Here is a 27,099-nt window from a genome sequence, read left to right as displayed (position 1 = left end):
TTTGTACCAGCCCCAGGTCAGGCTGCAGGGTGGGAAAGCAGCCCCGGGGTGCCACAGGAACAGAATGCACAGGGCAGCCCCAGCACGGCCGGGAACAGCAAACTGTAAAACACGAGGCAGACAAAACATCTGGCAGCTGCTTCAAATAGTTTTCTGTCTGAAGGGCAGACAAGCCTGCAATAGTTCAGAATGAAAACATGTGCAAAGGCAGGATCAGTGCTCCAGTGTGTTTTGTGCAAGCACTGAATGGGTTTTGTTCCTTTCAGCACAGTTTTGTAAGCCAAGAAAGGCTGTGCTTTGGGTTAGGGTTTTAATTTTAATAAACTTTACTAAATAAATCACTGTATTTCCTTCTCCAGTCAAACACAACTTTGGAATAAGATCAACAGCATTAGCTCTGCATAGGAAGCGTGTGGGAGAGGAGAGGGGCAGTGTGCTAGGAACTGTTTTTCATAATTGTCTTACCTTATGCAGGAGGTGTGACTGCCAAAGTCAGTTCCTAAAAGTATGACGCACGTTCTTGCAAGTTCCCACATCTCAGGCCCAAGGAGAGGGAAAAGTGCCTTGATACCAGCAAAGGACTTGACAGGTCCAGACTGGTGGCTGGGCTCCAACAGGGAACTTGTTTGAGCTCAGAAATCCATTCCCAGTCCTGCAGACAAAGGCGAGAATCGGCAGTTGTCTTCCCCCCTCCGAGGCTTCCTGCCCTGCCATTGTTGGAGCTCTGATGAAGATCCACAGGTCTGGGCAGGAACCTGCACCCAGGACAGGCCTCCCTTTGGAGAGGAATGCAGGGCTGCCAAAGAAGGATGACAATTTCCTTATCAGCTACTCAACTCCTCCACAGAACACTTCCCCCCTTTCCTAGACACAAATTACTTTCACAAAGCCTCAACTCACAGGAAGAAGCAAAAGCTCCCCCACAGCTTGTGCAGGGCACCAGGATGCCAGTGCTGCCTGCAGGGTGGCCCCAGCAGTGCTGCAGCACAGGCCAGCAGCAGCAGGCAGGCTGGCATGGCCAGGAGCATCCCAAAACACAGGAACAGCTCCACAGGCAGGCTGGCATGGCCAGGAGCATCCCAAAACCACAGGAACAACTCCACAGGCAGGCTGGCATGGCCAGGAGCATCCCAAAACACAGCAACAGCTCCACAGGCAGGCTGGCATGGCCAGGAGCATCCCAAAACACAGGAACAGCTCCACAGGCAGGCTGATCAGGCTGTCAGGGCCAGGAGCATCCCAAAAACACAGGAACAGCTCCACAGGCAGGCTGTCAGAGCCAGGAGCATCCCAAAACACAGGAACAGCTCCACAGGCAGGCTGATCAGGCTGTCAGGGCCAGGAGCATCCCAAAAACACAGCAACAGCTCCATGTGTGCGCTGTGATGAGTCAGCAGCAGCAGGAGGTGCTGGCAGGGCAGCAGGGGTGGCTTTCAAGGCAGTCCTGACACAAGCAGAACTCGCAGCTTTTGCTGCCACTCACAAGGCAGGGATGTGCCTGCCACGGTGCCAGGGCTGGGAGGGAGGCAGGGACAGCAGAGCACCACGGGTTTATTAGGACTTGCTAATCTATGATATCATTTGTTGATTCCATCAGGTCCAAGCCCCAGCTCATGACTTCCTCCCCTGTTGCCATGGCACTGTACATAAACAGTGCAGGCTCCCAGCCCCGGGCAGGTCATTTGTTTCAGATATTCCATGCAGCTGGAACATGAGGCTGTTTGGGTGTCTGGAGCTGAGCATGAACTAATTCCTGAGTTTTCTGCACCCGCCCCACCTCCTGCCCCCTCCAGCCACACTCCCAGGCTGAACTGCAAGGGAAGGGGACAGAAACAGGCACAAAGCCAGGGCTGCACTGCCTCCTCTGCCACCTGCAGCAAACCAGAACTGTCACTGCTGAATAAGCTGGACATTGAAGCTCAGGGTCCATAAACCCTCGCCTCAATCACGTGGCTTTCCACGTGTAAGACACATCCAAAATTTAAAAAAATAAATCTTGTCTTGACTAGAGACAAGGGGCAAGAAAGCACTCGCCTTGTTTGAGCCCTCCCTCCTCCCTGTCCTCATCAGGCAGTTCATAGGATGGAGCTGAACCTCACATCTTCGGTGTGTGTGAACTGATTAAAAGATGTGGCCTCCTCACACACCTTGGGGGCTGCAGGGCAGACAGGGAAGGTGTGCAGAGGAGGACTTGGAGCCTTCATCACCACGCTGGGAGAGGCTGATCCTCAGTGCTGACACACCGGGAGCATCTCTGCCGTGCACAGGTTGGTGAGAAGGCACAGCCAGCTAAAATCCACTGGAAACCAAACTGCACCAGGGGCCCAGGGCTGCCCCATCACAGAGGACATTCAGCTCCATCTCTGGGGCACCAGGGGCAGCTGCACATTCAGGTTACCACAGCTGCACACACCTTTCAGAGGCCAGCTTTCAATTGTTACTCCTCCAGCAGAGAGAAGGCCACGGCAGCCCTTGCTCCCTGTCCAGGCAGGCTGCTTGGGAATAAACTCTCTGCTCATGCAGAAACAAAGCACAAGGAAATCTGATCATTTCATGCAAATAAAACCCATCACCAAGTAATATTTAATAAAGTTTATTAGGTTACTGAGTATTATCTACAGTCATAAAATAGAAAGAATTTTAAAGGGTACAAAGTAATGTCCTGGTGAAGTGAGGAGAGATGGAAATGAGGGAGCACAAAGAGCATTAGAAGTAGGGAGAACACAGCTACTTCCCTGCAGTGCTGGAAGACACTGGTTCAAGTTGAAGGCAACCAAGTAGGGCTCCACACACACTGATTTTTGTGTCCCACCCTGGAACAGAAACCAGTACAAACCCCTACGTTGAAAAAAAGTCATAGAACATTAGAATAAAAAAGGGGCACATCACACCCCACCCAGTCTTGGCACCAACTCTGTGCTTTAAAAAATATACTATGCAAGTAGTTTATTTTCAAAAAGGTACCCTACAGCAGCTGTTTAAAACATGTTCTTATACATACACCACAAATATATATATTAACATTTTAACGTTTTCAACAACTAAACTCATTTGTACCTACACAAAACTGAAGGGATAACTCAAAAGCAAAAAAAAAAAAAAAAACCAAAAAAAAAACAAAAAAAAAACCTACCCAAAAAACAAACAAACAAACAAAACCCAACCAAAAACCAATCACACAAACATTTTTCAAGGAAAAAAACACAAAGAAATGTGCAAAATAACCCCAGAAAGGCAGCATAGTAACCTGTGGAGAGGTCAAGAGAGCAGCTCCTGCTAATAAAGGAGTGTCATCCTCTTTACTTGGCTACTGAGGATCTATTTGGGATGTGCTGATTTTGCCTGAATTGCTTGTCCTGTTTATTGCAGTTCTCTCCTGCTCCCAGCTCTGGAGAGGTTCAGTCTCTTCTCGCTGTGCCTGAAGATCACCCCTGGCCTCTGTTTAATCCTCCCAAGCTCTCTGCAGCCATCCCCTCCTGGGCTCAGCTGCTGAGGGCACTTCTGCAGCCACCCTGGCCACTGCTCTGGGACAGCTCCCAGCCCATTCCTGCTGCAGAGTTAAGTGGAGATTTAGCTGGTCTGTGACAGAACAAAGCCTGGTGTGGATGGATTTAAGCAGCTTATCCAAGGAGAGAATTCCCCAGCAGAGCCACCAGAGGAACATGAAGGTTTCCCTAAAGCCTCAGCATGGAGCAGGGCAGAGCTCAGGGGACAGGACCTGCAGCTGTGTGACAAAGGGGACAGAGATGGTCCCACCCTACTGCACAGGTCCCTCCCTGCTCCCACACCAGGGAACCCAGAGCAGAAGCTGCAGCTCTCAGTCAGGAAGGAGCTTGGGAAGACAGCCTGACTGCAAAATCAGCTCAGCCAAACCCACTAGGAGGAGGCAGAGCAGGGGATGGAGCAGGAGAAGCAAGGGTGATAAACAAGAGAGCAGGAGTCACAACCTGTGAAACAGCAACAGAGCAAGGTGAGAAGTCCCAGCACAGACATCAGCACCACAACCACCTTCTCCAGATTAAGAGGTGTCCTGGTGGAAGGGCTCTTGGTTTTGGTGTTTCAGGGCTTGGGGTTGTACTTATTTTTTGGCTTTTAAAAACTCATCGATTTGATTCTTTATGGTATTCCAGACTCTTTCCAACTCTGCTGGCCATCCTGAGCCTTTCCATTCTTAGCACCTGGTCTTAACATTCCTATTCCTAATGCCTTCTTTTCCCCCAAATTATGTTTTTATTCTTACTTTTACTCTTTACTTCTTGTTATTATTCTTTTATTGTCATCCTTCCCTTTAGCTGGTAGAAAAATTCCCTCCGAGGCCCTTGAACGCAGAGGAGGCAGCACAGCCTTTTCTCAGGAGGGGCAGGGAAGCACAGAGCCTCTGTAGATGTTCCTGTTGTACGTGTGCTGGGGAAGTGACTTCAAGGAACGAAGCACTCAGCTGTGGAACCAGGACTGCTAGGCCAGGCTGGGCCCGGGGGCTGAAGCAGGGGCAGGAATCCTTTGGCTCCAGCAGCGGCGTGGAGAGCCCAGCGCGCCGCTCCCATCCGTGGCCGGGCTCCACTCTGTCCTGCAGCTCCAGGGTCATTGGTAGAGCAGGTAACTCTTGAGGGAGGCTGGCAGGGGCAGGGTGGGGATCTCAGTCAGTCTGTCCTTGCCCAGGGCAAGCCTCACGGCTCGCCGGCACAAGTCCATCAGAGGCAGTGGTTCAGCTGGGGAGAGAGACCCGAGACATCAACAGCCAGCCCAGAGAGACACGTCCACTCTGCTGCTTCTAAACCCCCCAGCCCAAAGGGACACGTCCACTCTGCTGCTTCTAAACCCCCCAGCCCAAAGGGACACGTCCACTCTGCTGCTTCTAAACCCCCCAGGAAACAACAGCCCAGCCCAAAGGGACACATCCACGCTGCTGCTTTTAACCCCCCCAGGAGACACTGAGCCAGAGCAGTGAGTGTCTGGCAGGTCTGCAGGATCTGAGCCATTCAGCAGCTTCAGCTCACCACGGAGCATGAGGTTCCTGCAGGCTATTTAAGCCATACATGTGTGAATGAAACAATCCTAGAACACCAGCTGGAAGTTCCTCCTCTGCAATTGCATCCATTCCAGTCAGAACACATCTTCTGCCTCATGCCTCTTACTGCAGTGTCCAGAAACTTTTGTAAGAGTCACTGAAGTAAAAGACTACAGCAGCCAGAGCACCATGTGGTCTGGGCACCCAGAACACAGCATGATTTATCTCATACAGGAGGCTAACAGCTGTCAGCCCCTCCATTTATACTGCACAGTTCCCATGGGAAACAAAGCCATCTGTCAAAGCTTCATGTTTCTGTTTGCACCGTGACACTTCCCACCAGAGGAGTCCCTCCTGTGTCACAGGCCCGGGGAGGATACAAGCCTTTGGCTATCTTTTTCTGCATCCTGTACTTAAAACCCTGAACAAGATTACACAGGTTTTTCAGGAATGGCACATGGGGCCCTTGGCTGCTGAGGAGTCACAACACAGAGGGGACTGAGGTCAAAGCCAGAGCTGAAACATTCCGGCTGCACAGGAGGGAGATTCACATCACTCCTCACAGCCTCTTCTGCTGAGCCTGTCAAAGCTCACCTTGACACTGCTCAGGCCTGAGGGGTTTGTCCTGCCCCAGAGAGGCTGACAGACATCCCACAGCAGTCACTGGACATCCTCCCATTGCCTGAGGGCTCTGCCTGCACCACTGGAAAGTCTCCTTCACCCTGAACACAGACACCTAAAGGCACCCACAGGCACGGGCTGAGTTTGGCTGAGAGCTGCAGTTCTCAGTAACTCTGCAGATGCCTACAGCTCCAGCTTGCACTGCTACATGCTGAATTAACCTGACTGTTCACACAGCTTCCCAAGCCCCACCGTTCAGCACACACGTTCTGTGTCACACGGCTGCACCCAGCCCTGGCCCTGTCTGCTCGTGCCCCCTTCCAGGATCCGTGCTGCCCCTTCCCAGGACAGGTTCCTGCAGCTGCCTGCACCTCCCTGCTCTGTGGCACTGCCAAAGAGCCCCAGCACTGGCAGCACTCCTCTGGCACTTCCCAGTGGAGCTTATTCTTGAACCACTGGGGCACAAACTGGCTGCATTTAAAGTCTGCCCCAGTTCTGCCTGCTCTGCTCAGAGATAGCTGGGACAGAGGCACTGCCCCATCAGCATCCCCAGGGACAAGGGCCTGACCTTCAGAGCCTTTAGATATTCACAGAACAAACACATTTCAGTTCAGTGGCCTTAAAAGGAGAGGATCTTCCAGAGATTAAGATTTGTCCTCACCTAGCTTGCACTGATAACCCAGGCTGACAGGAGAGCAGAAGAGAAAGCACACACACATCTGACCTCCTTCCATTCACAAGCACTGCACTCACTGGACAGTGTTGCTATTGACTGCTCACAAGTGCTCAGAGCCAGACACCTTCTTTCTGTCTGTGCCAAAATCGCATCCCGTCACCGCTGGCCTGGCGCCCACAATTCACTCCTGAGCTGAGAGCACTCCACAACCAAATCCAGCCCTGGAGGTGGCCCTTGCCTTGCTGAGGGCGGTTCTGTGCCAGCAGTTCCACAGACTTGCTGGCTTTGAGTGGAGCTGCAGGTTTTGGCTTTGACCCTCCAGCAAACCTGGTTCCTGGAGCTGCTGACATTCTTCAAGCTGTTGTGGCAGAAAGAGCTGGGCTTTCTTTGGGTGAGAAAATGCTCTGCCAAGAGCTCCCTGTTTGGGCTTGCAGAGCTGAAGTTTATTTCTCAAAGCACTTGCAGATTTTGCTCCTCCCCCTTTGCAAGGCTCTCCTGGTCATTCTGACAGCTCAGGTTTTCTGGTGCCTGGTGGCAGCTTTGTTGTACTCAGAGTTTAGCAGTGCTGGGCCAGCAGAAGAGCCCAATGTGCTACAGACACTGTTCTGGAATGCAGGGGAAACTACTCTTCATACCAATACTGCCAAATTTATTTCACTAGCAACATAAATCCAGATTTTAATCCACTTCCTTCACATCTCTCCTCCACCCTACTCCACTGAGTCACAGTCTGGCCCCATGGGAACTTCTGACTATGAGAGATAACAGACTTTAGCACATTTGGACGGCCAAATTTATTACTAAGCTTAGCTAGAGATTGATGTGCCTTTTAGTAAAAGGCCTGGCATGCAAGTTGGGCTGACTACAGCATCCAGCCCCTTGCTAGAGAGGAGCACACCCTGCTCTGAGAGAAGCAGGGAAGTGAGCTGCTTTTCTGAAAGATGAAAAACATTCCCATTTTCTTAGATGGGAAGATCTGTCCCTGTTCTTGCCTGCAAGGGATTTTCAACATCCCTTCATTATCCGTTTAAGGAAGGGGATTGCCTCAGAGACTATTTTCTGTAAAGAGACACCAGGATTCCAGTGCCAGTAATGCGACTGTCAGAAGAATGTTCCTGCTGTTCTTTTGGTAACAGTACAAGGTTTCCCATCTCAAGCTGGACAACTGGCATCCCCTTCTCCCACCAAAGCCCTGCCCAAGCCCTGCCTGCTCCCTGCAGGGCGCCCTGCTGACAGCACAGCCATGCAGCCAGACTTTGTGCCAGCCAGGATTGAGGGCTGCAGGCAGCAATCCTCACCTCTCTGGAGAGGGGAAAGCCCTGCCTGGACGGCCCAGCAGGGGCAGAGCCAGCCCAGCACTCATACTCACGGTCCAGTCCGTTCAAGTAGCACATCCGGATTTCACAGTGGCCCCACACCGCGCTCACCACCGGGTAGAGCTTCTTCCCCTTGAGCCCGCGGAAGGCGACCCCCATGTACTGCCCGTCCACGATGAAGCTCAGCGTGCCATCGTCCATGTCCAGCACCACCAGGAAGGAGTCGGGCACGATGAAAGTCTCGTCCGGCTCCAGGAAGGCGGGGTAGGTTTTGCTGGGCTGGTTCTTGCCGTCGTGGTAGAGTCTGTTGCGGCCCAGGTCCCAGCCCCAGGACTCGTGGTTGTTCCCCACGAGCGTGGTGTACCCCACGGAGTGCAGGGGGGCCTCGGCCGTGGCCACCCCCACCACGGCGTGGGTGCCGCGCTGGCGCATGGCCCAGGTGATCTGCCACACGTGCAGCCCCCGCGTGTAGCCCACCTTGCCGCGGATGGCGTCGGTGCTCTGCGCCACCGGGTGCCGGTGGAAGATGAGTTTGTCGTCCTCCTTCACGAACACGTTCAGCGAGCGGTCGTCGTTGTTCCACGAGTGCAGCAGCTGCACCTCATGCGGCACCGGGGGCATGTCCAGCAGCAGGTCCAGCCGCGTGGGCTTGCTGTAGTCCAGCCCCTGGAGCTCCTGTTTCAGTGGCCTGTACACAGGGTCCCTCATGTCCACGGTCTTTATCCCGCCCGTGACCTTCTGACCCATGGCGCCTCCTGACCTCGCCTGCTCACAGGCTCATGGATTCACCTGGCAGCCTCTGCTGCCATCCAGCCCTGCAGAAAACGTTGCCGGGAGACCTTGTCAAGACGTGCACCACTCAGGATTGCCTAATGGACGGAAAGAAAAACAGGAGAGTTAAACATTAGCACATTCAGCCCCATTCACGGGAGCAGCATTCATCTGTTCATCCCAACAACGGGTGCTTCCTCTCCACCAGCAAGGAAGGGTTGCACAGCTCAGCTGGCCATTGGTACGGGGCTGAGGAGGAAATTCTCTTCAACCAGAGCCTTGCTGAGTACCTCGGGGGCCTGCCTGCAAGTCCAAACCAGCACACAAAAGCTGCTGGGTCCAGCCCTGGGGGACACTCATTCCAGCAGCTCCTGGTCCCTCTGAGCCCCTGCAGCCAAGGAGCAGATAAACCAAGATAAACCTGCTGCCTGGCTTGTCCCAAGCGAGCAGCTTCGGCTGGGGCAGCTTCTCCTCTCCAACAGGAAAAAAAGTCCCTAATTTCAGTTGCAGAGTCCAGGGGGAGGAGCAAGAGCCTTCTCACAGTTTAGCAGTTTTCCTTCCAGATTGCAGAGGAACCTCTGAAAGGTTTAAGCCAGCTTGGCCAGAGGTATTTGCTCACTCTGTGCACCTCTCCTCCAGCACTGCATCCACTCAAGTGTCTCTGCTCTCACTCAGCAACACAAACAGCCCTCTGTCACACAGCTGCCAAACTGGGGGCAGCTATTAGGAGCATTAGAAGTGGGAGGGGTGCAAACGAGCTTTCTAAGAAAAAAAAGTGTTATTTTAACATTTCCTGAAGTGAGGCAATCATGCAGCACTCCTGCCAGCTACAGTCACAACACTTACTCACAACCAAGGACCTCATCTGGCATAGAAAAGAGAGCATGAATCAGATCTGGTTTAAAAATAAGATTACTGGACATCAGCAAGGCTTCAGCTAGAAGGTGAACAGGGAAGGCTCACACATGTTCTGGGTTAGGGCTCAATTCACCAGCTTCCCTGCAGGTTTCTGCTACTAGTCCAAGGTATGCCATTGGAAGAATGAGCTAAATCCCAATTCTTAAGTAACAAGAGACAAGGTTACTTTCTCTTTCCTTACCCACTTTTTTTAAATCATGGATGGAGAGGAAAATGCACAGGCTGCAGTACAGCTATTTCAAATTATTCAGGGACCTCAGATGTTGGGCACTGAGACAGAAGATGCCATTCAAACAGGCCCAACCATGTTATCAGCTGCTGAGATGACCACCACATCCTGGAAGTGAAATAAATACCATCCACAACATCCAGACAAATCCTGGGCCATGGAGGCCAGCTGGTCAACAGCTGAAAACAAGCAAGGAACAGCTAAAGCAGCTGAGGGAGGGCAGCCCCTGGATGCATCCCCAGTGCCTCACCCTCCCAGCACACAGGATTTGGCTGCTGTGCCCCACAGCTCACGCCTGGGCCCACGTGTTTCCATGAGTCACTGCAGCCCCGCAGGGCTCTGCAGCCCAAGGAGCAGCAGCATCCCAAAGCAAGGCATCCCAGGAACCAGCCAGAACAGACATCAGCTGAGCTTCCCCCGGAGAGGCACATTAATGCTGACCCCGAGCAGTAATTCTCAAAAAGCTGCAGTGTAAGCTCTTTGCTCAGGCTGGATAAAGCCATCAGGCTCTGAGACAGCACCAGGTGAACTCCCTGGCATGCCAAGGCACAGGGACAAAAGCTGTCAACAAGGGACTGGCAGGGCACACGTGGAGAGTCCTTAGGCAAATTCAGCTGTTGGAATTTTGATTAGGATAAGGGAACAAAACATTGGCAGAGGGAGGAGAGGCAGAGATTTCCTGTGCAGTACATGTGAGAACACAGCATAGGAAACAAGAACCAAAACAAAGCAGGCTGCGGGAGCAGTGGTGCAGACCTCTCTGAAGCACAAAATCCTCAGGAGAAGCAAGGGAACACAATTGTGCTCTTCATTAGCAAAACAATGCCTTGTTCATTGTGGCTTTTTGCCTTCTGCCAACATAAGCTTCATCCTATTTCTCTGGGGCTGCTCCACCAGGAAGGGAATCACCCCAGAGAAAGGCAGCAGGGACTCCTGAAGCCCGTGGGGCAGGACAGCCCTCCCTGCTCTGCCCCAGGAGCAGATTTCTGAACACAGGCACCACTCATCACTTACACTGGTCAGGACTCTTCTCCAGCAGACTGTCACCAGCAGACAATGGCCAGAATAAAGACAGAGGGGTAAAGAAAGGAAAAGGACTGAAACGAGGAGATTGGTTAGAGTGGGAGCAGGTCAGGAACGAGCACCCCATGAGCTTTAAGTGTGGTGCAGCTCCTTATTAGGGCAAGGCAGGAATTCCTGCTCACAGCTCTGCTGCTGCTGGCACCAGCCTGGTCAGAACGGCAGAGAGGCACCTTGCCCTGCAGGCAGGAACACAATGATGCCCTCGGTTTTGAAAAGGAAAAGCCTCTTCATGCACAAGACAATAGAGGCACTTTCCCGCAGCAGGAGAGACAGAAAGGCTCATCGTGGTGAATGAATGGATGAATGCCCTGGGCAGCTCGGTATGAGACACAGCCATCAATGAAGAGATATGCTGGGGAACGAGCTGCTTCAGAACCTTGGAACTGCTACGGGTTTAACTACAAATGTAAACACTGAAAGTGCTTTTATCTGTCTTATCAACAGCTCAGGCTTGCTGCAACTCTGCTCTGCTTTATCAGCAGGAGCTCATCCCCACGATGCTCCCGCCTGCTCCCGTGCTGTTTTCAGTTCCATTGTTAACTTTCCGGGCTTACAAACTGGGGAATGAGGTCCTAAAGGTGTCTCAGAGAAAAGTGTTCACTGCTATTTTCAGTGAGAATTAGGCCTCTCTTCCATTTAGGTGCTCAGAGCAAGCAGCCAGTTTGCCATACTAGAAGGAAATGCCAGGCTCCAAAACAACTGCTTGCTGCAAATAGATCAAGGCAGGAGACAGCAAAGGCACTTAAATGGAAGGCAAAGCCCTGCTGTTAAACCGGGAGAATGCAGCTCTGCGAGTAAGACACTGCACAGGGCAGAGCAGAGCTGGTGTCCAGCCTCTCTCTGCTGCTCAGAAACTCAGGGCCCCTCCCTTGCTCTGCACCTACAGGACACCTGTCTGGAGCACCAACAGGAACACACAAAGAGTCCTAAACTCCTCGATTCCTGATCCAGATTTACTTTATTTCTTCAAGTCAGTTTACTGTTATCTCCTTCCCATTATATTCATTAAGTGTACTTCTACAGATAAGAGGCCAATCCTTTAAACACCCAGGCTCTGGGTGCTCTGCAGACAATGAATCAGAGCCCTGCCCTAGAGATTTCCAGCCTGGAACACACCTCAGGAGAAGAAAAGGAAATATATATACTGCACATGGTCACTGACTTGCTTCCAGCTTTGGAAGTTAAACGAAAGGATCCCAGACAGTACCAGTGAATGAGACTAAAAACCCGCTGTAGTTTTGCTCGTGTGCCCACGATTTCACTAGAAAAGCATAAGGAAAACTTGGTTAATTTTCTTGGGCTGAATGTTCATCCTGCAAGCCAACAGCCAAAGGAGCCACACAACTCCCATTTTGCTGGCTAACCTGCTAGCAGGTGGAAATGTGCACAGCCAACGTGTCAGAAACCCCACAAATACCCCTCACAATGCCCTCCCTTCCTCAGAGCTGCTTCCACACAGGGATTTCCCCCTCCTCCTCCCCTGGGGGCTGAGAACAGGTCCTTGATCACAGGGATATTCTGTGTGACCCAGCTGAAAGCCAAGGTGGATCAGCAATGCTACAGCACCTCTCAGGTGGGGTGAGGAGGGAAGGAGCCTCCAACAGCACCCAAACTCCAGCCCCAAAGAGCCAGGACACCCCATTCTTCCTGGGGCTAATTCTGAGCATCAGGAACACAGCAGGTGACCTGCACTGTGTGTTTGTGCCTGCTGCAGGACCTGGCCTGGGCTGGCTGTGACACCTCATGGTGACTGTCACACCCGGCCCCACGCTGGCTGTCACACCTGGTTCATGGTGATTGTCACACCCGGCCCCACGCTGGCTGTCACACCTGGTTCATGGTGATTGTCACACCCGGCCCCACGCTGGCTGTCACACCCGGCCCAGGCTGCTGCAGTCACTTCAGCAGCATTCTGGCACCCTTCAGCACCCTTCCCACCCTTCCAAAGCCACGGAAAAAGCCAAGCTCACCTGTGCTGCTGGAGCTCGCAGGGCTGTGGCAGCAGAGCCCGAGCAGCTCCAGCAGAGGTGACAGCAGCAATGTCCCAGCAGCACACTCACAGCCGGTTTCAGTGTTGTAACTCTGCTGGGATCAGGGCTGGGCAGTCCTGGGTGCACAGCACTGGTTCTGCAGCCTCACGCCCGGGGGAGGTTGCCACAGGGGCGACTTGCTCAGCCCCACCTCCTGAGGAGCAGCAGCAGCTTGGCCCAGCAGGTTCAGCTGCTGGCAGGGCTCTGTGGCCTCTGCAGAAAGAGAAGCTGCAGCCACAGCTCACCTGAGAGTGGGCAAGAAAGAACTCGGGAAGGTGGCACGTGTGCCAGCAGAAAGGAAAATCCTCCAGCACAGCGAGGGGCCCCTGACAGTCACAGTGCTCAGGGGTGGAAGGAGTCCCACGGCTCAGTCTCACGCCTCACCTTGGGATGGTCAAGGCAGCTCCTGCTGGAGTTTTCTGGCTGTTTTTGCAGTGCTGCAGGCAGCATGGCCTCTTACCCCATCTCTCCAGCATCTGGCTCTCCAACACAGAGCACTGAGGTTACTCAGAGCAGCACGTCTGAGTAAATGAAAACCTGAATAACCACCACCCATCCTCAGCCAAGCCACTTACCAGACACCAACTTAAACAAATTTCCACTGTCCACCTACCCAGCCAGTTCCTGATAACTACAGTGCTGCATAATCTGGCAGAAAATAATTCTAAGCAACAGGAGAGAGTTTACTTTGCAAAATATTTGTAATGATGGAAGCAACTCAGAAGGAGTTCCAGACGTTTGTGCCACAGATCTTCTCTCCCATTGAAGGCAGGTCACAAACAGCAACTTTGGTTGCAGAGAAAAGGCATTTCTTTAAATGAAACAAGTGGAGTCGGGCTGGTTTTCCTCACAGAGGAAGTTCAGTGGATGTTTCAAAGGTCATTAGGCTCTTTCCAGCTCTGCATAAGGTAACTCATGAATGTCAACTGCATGTTAAAGCCCAGGCACAAATCAGGACTCTTTAACAGCTGCTCACAGGCAGATTGCAGTCATTTGCCTGCAACAATTATGTTCTTGGCATGAGGCACTGCTGGTCCAGCTTCCTATGGTCAACCCACTTAGGCCAGGACTCTCAAGCAGTTCTTTTGTCTTTTTTCCAAAATAACCTTGCAGAGGTTTTGTGCTGGGTGTTCTGAGGACAGCAGCAGCCTCAGGCAGCTCTGCAGGTTAAACAAAGGCTGCTGCTGAGTCCAGGCCTCTGCAGCAGCAGCAGCACAGGCGCTCCTCACCCTGCTCTGATGTGTCCATTTCCTTCCCACACTTACTCACAGTCCGTGGCCTTTGCACGGCTCAGGACAAGGAGGTGGCTGGAAACAGTTCATTTACTGTTCACTCATAGATGTGAAAAAGGCTGGAGCAATGTGCTCTTTTCTCAGCATGTTGGTGGTACCAGAGGAATTTGAACACACATCCCTGGTGCTGCAGAGCTCTCCCTGGCTGCAGGGGGAGCAGCAGGGTGTGCATAGGGAGGGCTGCCAGGCTGGAGCGGGGACAGGGAGCTCTGCAAGGGAAGCTCTTCTCTTCCCACAGCACAGGACGGAGCCTGGGTTTGCCATCCAGGGGTGACAGCTCAGCACTGAGACTCTGCCATGCTCCCTTCCCCTGTCCCACACCTGCAGCTGCAGCACTCACCTTCCTTGCACTGCTCCCCTCTGCTCCTCTCCAGCTTCCTGCTGCTCTGGAGCACCTGCCTGCAGCTGCTCAAGTGCTGTTTTCCAGAAGTAGCTCTAAACTCTGCTGTAGCAAGTGCAGCTGTTACTCCAGCAGTGACCTGATGGCCTTGGGTTCACTTCAGCACCTGAATCATGCCTGGTGCCACAGAGGAGGTTGTCACCTGCCCAGGTGTCAGCCAGGTCACCCTGCAGCCCAGCCACTGAGGCTGCCAGGTCACAGCACAGGGACTGCAGAGAGCCCTTGCTGGGGGGACACTGCTGCTGCTGGGAGGTGCCAAGCTCAGCTCTGTGCCACAGAGCTGCACCCAGAGAACTCCTTTGGAGGAGACAGCAGAACAGCTCAGTCTGAGCAGGGACAGCACCTGCACACGGTGCAAAAGGCTCAGACTTTTCACAGCTCCAATTTCTTCATGTGCACCCAAGAGCTGTGTCTCTAACCTGCTTGCACACTAAGTGCCATCGAAATAAGCCACCTAAAGAGCAGAAGAAAGGTCACAGGCAACCTTTGTTCACATCTGCAGAGGTTCCTTATGCCTTTGTACCTGCCCAGCCACATTCAGCTGATTTTTCCTGTGCTATCGAGACACTGCATATGAACAAGCACTGCTTCCAGAAGAAGCCTCACAAGCCTTTAAGGCTGAAATCTATGCCTGGCACATTGCACACACAACCCCCCAGTTTTACAGCCCAGCAGCACTTGAAAGGCCTGGCCAAGCTGCCACGCTTGCCTAATGCTTTTCCCTCCAGCACTGGAGCCATTTGACAGGCTGCATTTAGAGAGGCATTTCCTCCACAACTCAGCCACCATGAATTTTAAACAGTAAATGTTTATGTTCAGAACTATTTGCATTAAAGAAGCCCACAATCCAGAATAAGCCACCCTCCTGCACAAGAACTCCCTCTTTTTTGTTATTTCCCCACTTAATTTGCAGCCTACACTGCCCACTGTCCATCCCTCATCTCTGTTTAAGTATCTGGATTCATTAGTTTTGTCTGATAATGAGGGGAGCAGTGGGTGGAAAGAATGAAGTTTGATGTTTCTGCCTCTGCCCAGAGTTTCCACTCCTCTATCAAAATTTTGGCTATTACTGCAAGATTGGCCAACACCACCACCAACCCATCAGGACAAAATTGCTGATAACAAGGCACTGCTCTCCCCAGAAACAGTTCATGAATCACTGTGGTTTCTTGCTAGCAGCAGCTGCATTAAAGGAAATCCATGTTCTCAGCAGTCACCCCCCAGAACTCCCCTTCTGTCCCCTCCCCAGGTGACAGCAGGGCAGAGCAAAGAGACTTTCTCAAACAGAAAATGAAAATGTCCACGGTGGACTGTGAGGATTGCAATCCCTGCTCCTGAAGGCAACACAACATCCTGTGTCAGGGGACACAGACCCAGCAGGATTCCTCCTCTCAGGTAAAGCAGCTGGAGCTATTTTAATATTAAGGTTGTTCAGTTACTGTCTCTTCCTTTTTTCATGTAAGGATGTCACAAGCACTGCTAACAGTAAAGCAAAAATCCCCACAACCGAGCAGCTGCCAAGCACCAGATTACTCAGCCTGTTACCCTCAAAAACGTTTATTGTGTCTGAAGCTTCAGCACATGTATTTACATCAAATACATCTCTGCCAGAGGGGAAGTTGTGCAAGTGTCTGGTACTGCTCATCACTACAGAAAAAGCAACATTGAAATCTGGGCCATGTACTAGAAACAAATAATTCTTGGTCCATTGCAACAGAGCCTCTGCCCCCTGCAAGCAGATCCTGGCAGCACGAGGAACTGGAACCTGCTCTGATTCAGAGGCCAGAGCAGCACACTCAGCAAAACCAGGCCCTCGTGGTGCAGAGCTGGAGCTGTGCTCCATCCCTGCTTCCCGGGCACTCCAGCCTTATTTTCTCTCTCACCAGTTCACTCTTGCAAACCCTCAAAACCAGAGAACCTGCTCCAAAGCTTGGCAAGCTCCATGGTGGCAAAACTTCTCATACTTGGGGTGATGCATCTTCCTCCCTGCTCAAGTCATTCCAGTTTTAGGTTGAATTTTGTGTTAATCCTCGGGTCAAATAAATCCTAAACAAGTGAATTCAACCCCTGTCCCAGCTGTTAATGCCTTCATGCCACACAGCAAACTTCTCTAAGCAACACAAACATGAATTCAGTTCACGTGCCTTATTGTTTTACCTTGATACATGGTAAAACTCAGCATTCCTCTAAAATACTTACCCAGATCTCTTCATCCTGGGCCTCCTAAGTGCAGAGAAAAAGGACTGAAGTTGCATCCACCCAGTGGCTCTTTCACACTTTAAACTACAGATTCAGGTCCTTCCTGTCCTGAGGTCTGTGGAGTCTGAGGGTGTCACCACTGAAGACAAAAGTCTCACAAGAGGAGACAGCTGAGTCACTGAGGAAGTGACTTTTTTCTTACTGTTTAGGAAACCATTCTGTTCACTTAGCACAAGGATGTTTTCAGAAGTCAACACCCCTGCAAGGGATCCAACACGGGCTCATCACAGGTCCTGTCAGGTTCTTCAAAGCAAGAACCCCAGAGCCTGCCAGACCCTCCAGTACCTGCCCACAGGCAAAATCACCTTCCATGGCCTCCCTCAGCGAGCCTGGAACCTCCAGCAGGTATTTTCCTCTGCTGCATCAGACAGTTCTTGTACAGAATTTACAGTTCAAGTTCAGTTTTCTTGTGCTGAATGATGACAACATCTTTTCTTCCACGCCCTGGCCACTGGCCAAGCCAGCCATGGCCTGAGTTTAGGAATTCTCCATTCCCTGAAGTCACCTGGTACAAGAGCAGGGCTGTGGCTCAGCCTTATCCATCCCTGTCCTCCCTCTGACAGGCAGGCTCAGCCTCCCCCTTGGAAACAGCCCCCACGTCACCCTCTGGGAACTGCTGAGGAACAGGGCTCGTCTTTTTAAGTGGAAAAGATGAAAGGCAAAAGCTGGATGCTCACATGAACCTCATGCTCAGACCAAGTCTTTGAAGGCAGGAAGGCTGGGGAGGGCAGGGTGGGCTGGGAAAAACAATTCAGTGTGGCTGGAGGACACAGACTGCCCCAGTGCAGTGTCTGAGGGGCCGTGCTCTCCTCTGGGCTGCACCTCGAGCTGTGCTCGGCCCCTCTGACAGCTCCAGCACAGCAGCAGCTGGAGGAGAGGGACCTGCAGGAGCCCTGGGCAGTGACACCAACGCCTGGCACCTCCTGTCCCAGCTGCAGCTACACCTCCCACCCAAGGAAGCCACTGGTGCTCCCAGGGAAGGAGGGATCTGCTGTTCACCCACAGCAAGCAGGGCTCAGGAGCTGCCAGCTCTCAGATTTGTTTCCAAGGAAGATGGAACTACCTCCAAGATAAAACCAGCAGTTTTATTATCAAAGTTAACTAGGTACTTTGCTTTGAAATACAGTTTCTTCCTCTGCATCAAAGGGCTGTTAATTTTAGTCTTGTAGCAAAAAAAAAAATAGAAGAAATGAAAGCAGCATCTGCTTGGAAGAAATGAATTCAAGATAAAAGGTGTCAGTGACAGAAAGCTGGCAGCAGCCTCATGTTTTCTATTCAAGTTTAATCTGGGAACAACAACCACCCTTAAACATAACAAAAGCTGTGGAAAAACCCTTTCGAAATCCGACATAACCAGAAGATGCAATTTCTCTTCTGCAATTGCTGCAGCAGCCAGCTGAGGTGAAGAGCCCAGACAAATCCAAGTTTGCTGTCCCAGGGTCACCCAGAACCTCGTCCTGCTAACCCACAGGATCCCTGCTGCACTTCCAGTGCCCTCCTCCCTTCCCTGAGCCCCCAGAGCCTCCCTGGGATCTCCCACAGCAGCGGGGACGCAGTCACACCATGGCAGGATTCCTCCAGGATGTCTGGGAATATCTGGTTTGCAACGCAGCCAGCAGGGAACAGAGACCAGCCCTGACAGCTCCCACCTGCCCAGGACAGCCTGTGCCCTGCAGGATCAGCTGCTGCAGGGGGACAGTGCAGCAGGGATCCCCAGCCCTCCACGGGTGAGGGCAGAGCTGCTCAGGTGACCCTGGAGGTGTTTGAACCACGGAGCAGCCGGGAGCCAGCGCAGTGCACTCTGCCTGACCCAGCCCTGCCAGCCTCCAGGAGGATGTGCTGCTCGCCTCCCACTCCTGAGGCAGCTGCCAGAAGCTGTGTAACTCAAACATTGGCTATAGGAGCAAAAACCCAAGGAAAGAGCTGGATAAACATGGAACAGAGCAGTGCCAGCGAGACATTTCCCAACATTCAGCAAACCACTCCAGCAGCAGGCTCAGCAAGGGGAGCCCTCCCTGTCCAGGAACACCAGCGAGGAGGGATGGCCCAGCAGCTCTCAAATGCTGAACTAGGAGGATATTCCTGGCAGACAGATTGCACAAGAGGCAGCTCACACTGCCAGCTTTACTGGAACACACTCAGCAGCTCCCCAAAGCAGGGCATGCCGGGATGATGCTGGACTTCTGACTTGTCATTAGCCAAAAAAGTTTAATGACATGGTTGGACTCTGTGTTTAGCTATAATTGACCTGGGACATCCCATAATTAGGGAGAGACACTGCACATCTCACAGGAGCTGGCAGCGAGTGCAGTCTCAGCGTGATGCAAGGTTTTGCTTTCACCATCACCTGAAAGGGTCCCTGGAAATTGCTGTGGTGGTTTGAGACAGGCAGGGTGACCCAAAAGCTTTGGCTGGCTTCTGAAATCATCCACCAAGAGGCTTCACAAAACAGCAATTCTGAGAAGCCTTTCTAGCTTGCCTGCTTGAAATTTTATCCCTGTAAAAGCTCAACAAGACAAATCACATTTAAGTGCAGAGCTCACCAGAACAAAGAGGATAAAAGCACATTATACAAAGTGTGGCTGCAGGAATGCACATGCTGCTTTCACAGGACATCTGCACTGTAAGGTGGCCAGATATCCCAGAGCAACTTTTTCCTGGAAATAGCAGTTGTGGTAATGCAGAACAAATGTTTTTGCCAAAACAAGCAACCAGGACAGGCAGCATTGCTCACAGTGCCTGCAATACTGGTTCAAGTGGCAAGGGGTGAAATCTGCCCCTTAGCCTTCCTGGGACACACTCAGAAATTCACTCCTCAGCAACAGCTTCACAAGCCTGAACTCAGTCAGTCAAGTGATATTTAAGTGGTTTCCTCAGCAGCTCAATGTGCCAAGGCTCAGCTGCACCTCAAGGCACAGCCTCCTGCAGGGGAGGAAGGGGACAGGCACTGCTCAGCCTCTGGGTCTGCCTGATGGGGACAGGGAATGCCAAGATGGTTTTTATCCCTTCTGCTTCCACCTTCCAAGCGCTCTGACACCACCTCAGAGGCCTGAGTAAGCAAGCTCTGAAGAACATGCATGTCCTTCCTCCCCTCCCCAGGGCTGCTCAGCAGACTAAACTGTGGGTTTCCCCTCTAAAACAACAAAATTCCATACCTGTAATTACGCCAGCAGCTTTCTGCTGTGACTGTCCAGGCTTTGCCATCTGGGTGCTTTCCACTGAGCTGAGCCACTGCCAAACCTCTCCAGTGCAGGAGACAAGCAGCAGTGCAGCAGTCAGTGGTGAAAACTCCTGAGCTGCACTCCTGAGCCCTTATCTGGGCACCAAACAGCTGCCAGCACTTCCAGAGTTCAAAGGCAAGACAAAAGCTGTACAGCCAACCTCTCCTCCCTACATACCACAGCCAGCACAGGTCCTCGTAAGTCAACATGCCTTCCAAAGAAGTGTTTAACATAAACATTTGTAGAGTCACTTAATTCCTGGTGAACCCAGCTATTTGATGTGGGCCACAGAAAGCTCCCATGACATCAATGGAAAGTTTCCAGTTAGAAAACCAGGTTTGAGACAGATTATTAGAAGTTAAGAAATAGAGACGAAGAAGCCTTGTAGGAAGAGTCAGAAGATCTGTTCTTCAGCAAGATGCACTCAGTATCCTCAGGAACAAGCAGAAGAGAGAAGCTGCCTTGCTTTTTCAAAGTTTAGAGATCAAGAACAGTAGAGATAAGCCAGTCATGCTGGCTGCTGTGGAGCTTCTGTCCCTTCTGAGGCTGCTCAGTCTCAGTCAAAGCACGTTCAGCTTTCCTTGGCTGCTGCTGAAGTTCTCACTCCTCCTGTGCAGGAGGCTGCATGGCTGGGCCAAGGCTTGCTGTGTGCAAACACCACTCTGAAGGCAGTGAGAAAGGCACTGCCACCCACCCCAGAGCACCACAGCCTCCCAAACACGGGGAGATGTGAACTGTCTGCAATATCCAGGGTCTGCAACGTCAAACAAAGCCACCACGCCCAGCAGCCTTCTCCTCCTTCATCCTCACACCTGGCTGAGCTCACCTTGCAGTTTTATCCCTGCAGCCAGTTCAGTGCTGCTGAGCCAGTGAAGGCACAAACTGATCACACCAGGCCCTTGGAGACGCCAGCCTAGGCTGGGCAAAGCTGCACCAGTTCTTTCTGTGGAGCTGCTCCCCCTGGAGAAACTCACCCGGGCACAGGTAACTGGAGTGCCCAGCTCTTCTGTCACACTGGTAAGGCAAAAAGGGTCCCACTGAGGGACCTGCAGAGCCACCCTGTCCCTGCTGCCACCCTGCCACCTGCTGAGCCTGCTCTGTCCCCCTGGGCCCCAGCACTTCCACTTGGCACCTCTGTGGCACCACCAGCCTGGGTCAGGGACCATTTCTGTGACAGACCCGTTCTGTGGCCCTCTCAGGCGTGCCAAAACAAGATTTAGGAGCACACTGAACATTTTCCTGTTGAGAAGGCTTTTCTGCCAATACAATCACTGCTGTGCTTTTTGCACCTTGAAATGGAGATTCCCACGAGGCCAAGGATTCTTTCAAAAGCAGTCTAGACTGAGGACTGGTTGGTGTTTCTGCCAAGTTTGAAGACAGCCTGATCCAAACAGCAGAAGAGCCATGGCTGTGAACAAGAGCTGGTTAGAATGCCTTCCTCTCCACACCAGGTGTGCACCCAGGTGCCCCAGCAGCACAGGTCCCCCTCCAGAGGGGACACACTCAAACATCTGCAGGACTCTGCCACCCTGGAGTGGCACAGCACCCCTGGCAAGCTCCCCGGGCAGCTGTGAATCTTCAATTCCCAGCTGCAAGACCCGCCCTGGGATTAGTGTGGAATAAAGCAACCCCTCCCTCAGTGTCCACAGGACTGGTTTAGCCTTGAGACAGCACAGGGTGATCAAGTACCAAGGGAGACTCTCCACGCAGAGCTGCTGACAGCACAGCACAGCCCCAAGCACTGCTCACAGCCAGAGTCCCACAGCTCAGCAGGACGGACCCCAGGCTACAGAAGCATTTCCAGAGTCATTATTCTCTTCTCCCTGCAGCTCAGAGCTGGGGGCCCGAGGCACCACCCAGCCCTGAATGAGGGCATCTAGGCAAGAACCACACGGGCAAACTCCAGGGCCTGCTACAAACCTCCCAACCCTACAGTCAGGATGCAGGCATTTGTCATCTCTGCATTAAGCAGATTTTAATTTAGAAGAGGCCATTCAAACCAGAATTTATCCAGAGTGAAGTTTGCAGAAGTTTAAACCAAGAATTTCTAAACATCTGAGACCAGTGCAGCCTTCTCATGTAGGGAACGGCTTGGCCTTACCCCTTGCTTGCTTTTCTTGGCTGTTTACCATCCGTGGCTCACGTTCTTCAGAACCAAGTTGTTTCTGCAGTTTTTGTGCAACTGAGTGCCTTTGTACATTTATGGTGTCAAGGCCCCATCTGGGATCTCCTCAGGACAGATTCCTGCCTTGATAACATCCCAGCTCTCCAAAGAAAGCAGTTTGCAGCTAACATCCACACAGCTGCTCCGACTTAGAAGCTTCATCAAATTCCCCTTCCAGGCTAAAAGAAAAGGCCATGTTTGGTAACTCCATTCAGACATTGCCACCTCCTGCCCCAAAGCTCTCAATTGCTCTCACTTTGGTATCCTGCAGATGGTGGTGGTTGTTGGGGTCCTTTTGTGTGTTTGTTTAAGTAAAAAGCTTTCTTCTTAAAGAGAAAACGTTGTAAGAGGACAAAGAAATGTGTCACTTTCTCCTCCCAGGGGAAGCTTTACTGTTCTACAGCAGCAGCACTGCTTCAGCTGGAAGTCTGCCTGCCCATGTTCTAGAGCAGATAAAACAAAGCCATGAGGCCAGGAAACGTCAGTGGACAAGACCCTCCAGCATAAAGGGAAAAAGCTAAGCCAAAAAACCAAAACTGACCTTCAGTGCTGCTGGAGCACAACACAAAACCAGAAGGGAGGATGAGGAGGGACCTCCCACGTGAATGGAGCACTGGCCAGATTGCCAAACCCAATCCTCACTGGGCACTCCCACACTTGCACAGGTAAGAAGACATTTCCCACCTTTTCCACCCCACGGCCACAATGAGCCTCCTTCCCTTGAACACTGCAGAGTTCAGGCAGCTCACACCACCCCAGAGCTGCAGATAAAAGCAGTTCCTGTACGCAATTAACACCCAGAATGAGGATTTCTCTTCTTGCTGTAAAAACCACTTAGTCTGCAAGAGAATTTTCTGACCAATGCCACAGACCAATTTACTTGATCCCAGGAGTTTCCAAAGCATTACCATTAAGGGCAGAGCAGTACAGAGTTAAAAGGGAATGGATGTTTTAGTAGTCCCTGGGAAAACACAGTTAACAGTGGCACATTTTCCCCACCATGTGCTTGGAAACTATTATTTTTCAGCTATATTTTCTCACACTCAGCACGGAGTATTTGGCCATTACCTGTAGCACATATCTCATCTTTGTTAAGGATAACTGCACTCTTCCCCCAGCAATTATTCATGGAAACAGAGGCAGCTATAGCAGTTACTCACTTGGAGTAACTGAAGGGAAGATTTCTTTGCTTTCCAGAGCAGTGCAGTGACTGGAAGTGAGTCAACACCTTGACACGAGCTCATTCTGCAAAGGCCACCAGCAAAGGAACCCGGTGACTGCAGCCTGCTAGCAGACACTTACTCACTTCTGTTCTGCAGGCATCACACGGCTTTGTCTGAAAGCCCCCGGGGCCTGACTGGTGCCTTGGCAGGGTGAGGTGTGGGTATGAGCTGCACCACACACCTGGAAGCACAGAGGAGCAGCTCCACAGGCAGCCACAGCCACCAGGTCTGGGAAAGTCACAGGTCCTGCAGCTCTAGGCAGCTGCTCCTCCTCTGCTGTGCCAGACAATGCACAAGGCTCCCGCCACAGGACACGGAGATAAGCTCAGCCCAGCTGAAATCATCTCATTGCTACTCCCTGCCAGCCCCAGTTAATCCTCAGCCCTTGTCAACACAAACCCTGAGTGACTCCAGGCTCAGGAGGCACAAATACACCAAAGCCCAGAGTCACAACCACCACTGCATTGGCCTCTCAGAGCCCGTCAGGTGCCAATTCCAGTGTGCAGAGGCATCAGCCACAAACCTCCCAGAGCCACAGAACAAACCCCCTTCCATTCAAAAACTGCATTGTGACTTGGAACATTATCTGTCAGCACTGTGTGCACTCAGTCACAAACCCTGGCACAGCATCCTCACTGCCTGATGAGCTACAGATTGTAAATTCTAGGAACTTAATGAATTATTAATTAGCCCTCACAAGACAAGCAGACCTTCCAGACTGCTTTCACTTTTTCTGAGGAAAGGAAATAGGGTCCAGGGAAAAAAACCAACCCAGACCCAGGAGAGCAACAAGCAGAGGCCATTCCCCACATCCAGCAGCAGTGAGTGACTGCACAGAGGCAGCACGGACCAGCTGGCCAGCTCCTGGAACACGGGCCCACGTCTCACAGCAGCCAGCAGGAGTTTACAAACAGGCTGCAGAGCACGTTACAGAGCACTCCAGCAACCTCCAGGGCAGAGCACAGGCTGCAAGGGCTGCTGCTGATGCACTGCAACAACCCAAAATCCCCTGAGGAATGCGCTGCTGTAGCTCATCCCCTGCCTTGGAGGGGGAGAAGAGTAAATTGCTGCTTTGTGCATCCATCCTCACCGCTGCTGGGGGCCTGGCAGGGCCAGCAGGCCGGGCATGGTGGCAGGGACAGGGACAAGGCAGCTCCCACGGGGAGCTCAGGGAAGATGCTCCTCACTCGGTGCTTCCCGGCACTGCCAATCGCTTTGTGAACAGCAGCACGGCGCCGCCGCTTGTTCCCTTATTAACTCACCACTCAATATCCTTCCTTGCAGGCTGGGAGAGCCCCTCTGACCATCCTACAGCCAGACCTCTCTTACTGTAGGGCACTGGGGGCTCCAGTTTGGTCCTGGTGGTGCAGCAGCCAACTCACACCAGCAAGGCTGAGCTACTGAGCTTTGCAATGCTGCATCTGGTGTAGAAATCAGGAGTTAGAGGGGTGGGAAGGACACAGATTACTCCTGGGACAAAAGGTTCATTGAGCCATCCTGCATCACTATCATGGAAAAAAAAAATAGAAGAGGTGATCATTCTCCAAGGAGCAACTCCCATTTTTACAATCATTTTGTAAACTTCCTTATCTTGAGCCACGGCTCAGACAATTCAGAGTTTTGAATCAGGCATGGCCACCAGGCACCCGGCTGCCCACTTCAGCCAGGGAATACGGACAAAACACGGCACAGTCCAGCAGGAGGCTACAGCAACGCTGACCTTATAACAGCAGCCGAGGTCCCTCAGATAGAGCATTATGTAAGTCCCCGTTGTGTTCGCAGAGGTTTATGTAGTGAGAAAAGAGACACAGTAACCAGACCCTGTACGGTGTGCTCGGAGCCCGCCGCGGGCACCACAGACCCCGAACAACCCCGCTGCCCCCAGGAGCGGAGCGACCGCACCGGGGATGGGCGCCCGTCCCCCGAGCCCGCCCCTGCCGCGCATCCCGAGCGCCGCTGCGGAGCCCCGGCCCGCCGGGAGCGGCGGAGCCGCATCATCCCCCCGTCCTCTGTCCGTCCGTCTGTCCGTCCATCCGCCCGGGGCTGCCCCCGCTGCCGGGCCGGGCTCCGGGGCGGCTGCAGCCGGCGCTCGGCCTCGCCCCGGCCCTGCGGCTGGCACCGCCCGCGGGCCCTGCCCGGCCCCGGCTGCGCTCCGCGGGCACCCAGAGGCCGCGGAGCCGCCCCGCTCCCGGCCCGGCCCCGCTCCGCCCCCGCCGGCTCCTACCGTGCCCGGGCTGCCCGCCGGACCATCGCGCCGTGCCGAGCCGTGCCGCGCCGTGCCGAGCCGTGCCGTGCCGTGCCGTGCCGTGCCGTGCCCCAGGCAGGCCGAGCCCGCTGCTCCCGGCGCGCCCAGCGGGGCCGGGCCGGCATCACATGGCCCAAATAGCGCCCGGCACGGCCCCGCTCCGCCCCCGGCCCGGCCCGGGGCGCGGCCGCTCCGCCCGGGCAGCGCCGGCGGCGGGCGGGGCCGGGAGCGGGGCCGGGAACGGAACGGAACGGAGCGGAGCGGGGCCGGGCAGGGAGAGGGGCCGGGAACGGAGCGGAACGGAGCGGGGCCGGGCAGCAGCGGGGCCGGGCAGGGAGCGGAGCGGGGCCGGGCAGGGAGCGGAGCGGGGCCGGGCAGGGAGCGGAGCGGGGCCGGGCAGCAGCGGCGCTGCCCCCGGCGCGGGTCGCGCATCGCGGCCGCAGCGGCAGCCCCGGAGCGGCGGCCCCTGTGCCCGGCCCCGCCCGGCAGCGGCACCGCCCGTGTGAGGTCTGGGCCGCTGCCTTGGGGCTGTTCTGCCACGCTCGCCCCAGGAGCGGCTGGAAATAGCGGCGAGTGCCGGGCGTGGCGCTGGGGATCTCCGCGGGCGCTCGGCGATGGGCGCATCCCCGGTGTCCGCACAGCCACATCCCTTCTGCATTTCTGCTGAACGGGGGATCAGACACTGGAAGGGGCTGCCCGGGGAGGCGGCGGAGTCTCCGTGCCCGGGGGTGCTGAAGGGGTGCCCTTTGTGCCATGCTCCGGTTGATGTGGTGCTGTTCTGACACAGGATGGGCTCGATGATCTCGGAGGTCTTTTCCAACCTGATTCTGTGATTTGTTTCAACCACTCCTGGAACGTCTGTTTGCTTTTTAGAGACTCATTTGTTTACCGAAATAAACCAGGGATGTACAATTCTGTTCATTTCAGTTCTCATTCACAAAACAACCCTTTGGACAAATCTGAGCCGGTAGTGTCCCTTTGAGATAATTAATTTTTCAGTGTTTCCAGACAAAAAGACTGGTTTGTAGCAATACTGCTCCAGCTGTAAACCCGTGGACTGTCATAAATTCAGCAAGCCACATTGCATGGGATACCTCCAAGGACCACCTAGGAGCTGCAGGAAGTGGTGTGAGTGATTCAGGAGGTGGCAGCCTGCCAGCTGAGTCAGGGAGGAGTGAATGCCCCTGCGTGCTGCTGGACTTATTGTCTTTTGGACATTGGCATGGGCCTTGACATTTCTCATCACTGATGGTCTTGGGGCACATGTTGAAAATGAGCACAGTTAATTCCTGTGCCCTCATATCTTTGCAGGACTGAGACATTGATTTGTTGAGCATATTTTGATGTCCGTGGGGAATCGTTGCTCTGTGCCAGCCACTGTGGTCCTTAAAAAAAACACATTCACATCAGAATAAATTTGTTACTCTAGCTGACCAGAAACACCGGGGAGATTGTAGATACAGCACAAATAGGTGCTTTCACACCCTCCAAAATAAAAATAGAAGGGTTTATGTCAGATATGTAACTGGGTAACTTTTTCAAACCCACTTTGCTTTGACCTGGTCCTGCTCATATTTAGGTTACTTTTCCCCACTAATTTCAGGGAGAAGCGGGGTGGAGGAGTGATAGGAGCAGCAGGGAGG

The 27,099-nt window shown here is 53.1% G+C and overlaps 1 protein-coding gene across 1 annotated transcript; it reads right to left on the bottom strand.

Moving 5' to 3' along the window:
- Nucleotides 1-2,577: 2,577 nt before the first annotated feature.
- SPSB1 (splA/ryanodine receptor domain and SOCS box containing 1) lies at nucleotides 2,578-25,569 on the bottom strand. The gene is made up of 3 exons (XM_063417185.1): nucleotides 25,436-25,569; nucleotides 7,675-8,490; nucleotides 2,578-4,709 (listed from the first exon to the last, which is right to left on the bottom strand). The coding sequence occupies exons 2-3, from the start codon at nucleotides 8,366-8,368 to the stop codon at nucleotides 4,582-4,584; spliced, it is 822 nt and encodes a 273-aa protein (XP_063273255.1). The 5' UTR covers nucleotides 8,369-8,490; nucleotides 25,436-25,569; the 3' UTR covers nucleotides 2,578-4,581.
- Between the last annotated feature and the right edge of the window lie 1,530 nt (nucleotides 25,570-27,099).

The sequence above is a fragment of the Prinia subflava genome, chromosome 21 (genome assembly GCF_021018805.1).
Source record: "Prinia subflava isolate CZ2003 ecotype Zambia chromosome 21, Cam_Psub_1.2, whole genome shotgun sequence".
NCBI lineage: Eukaryota > Metazoa > Chordata > Aves > Passeriformes > Cisticolidae > Prinia > Prinia subflava.
This window is presented reverse-complemented; position numbering and strand designations above follow the sequence as displayed.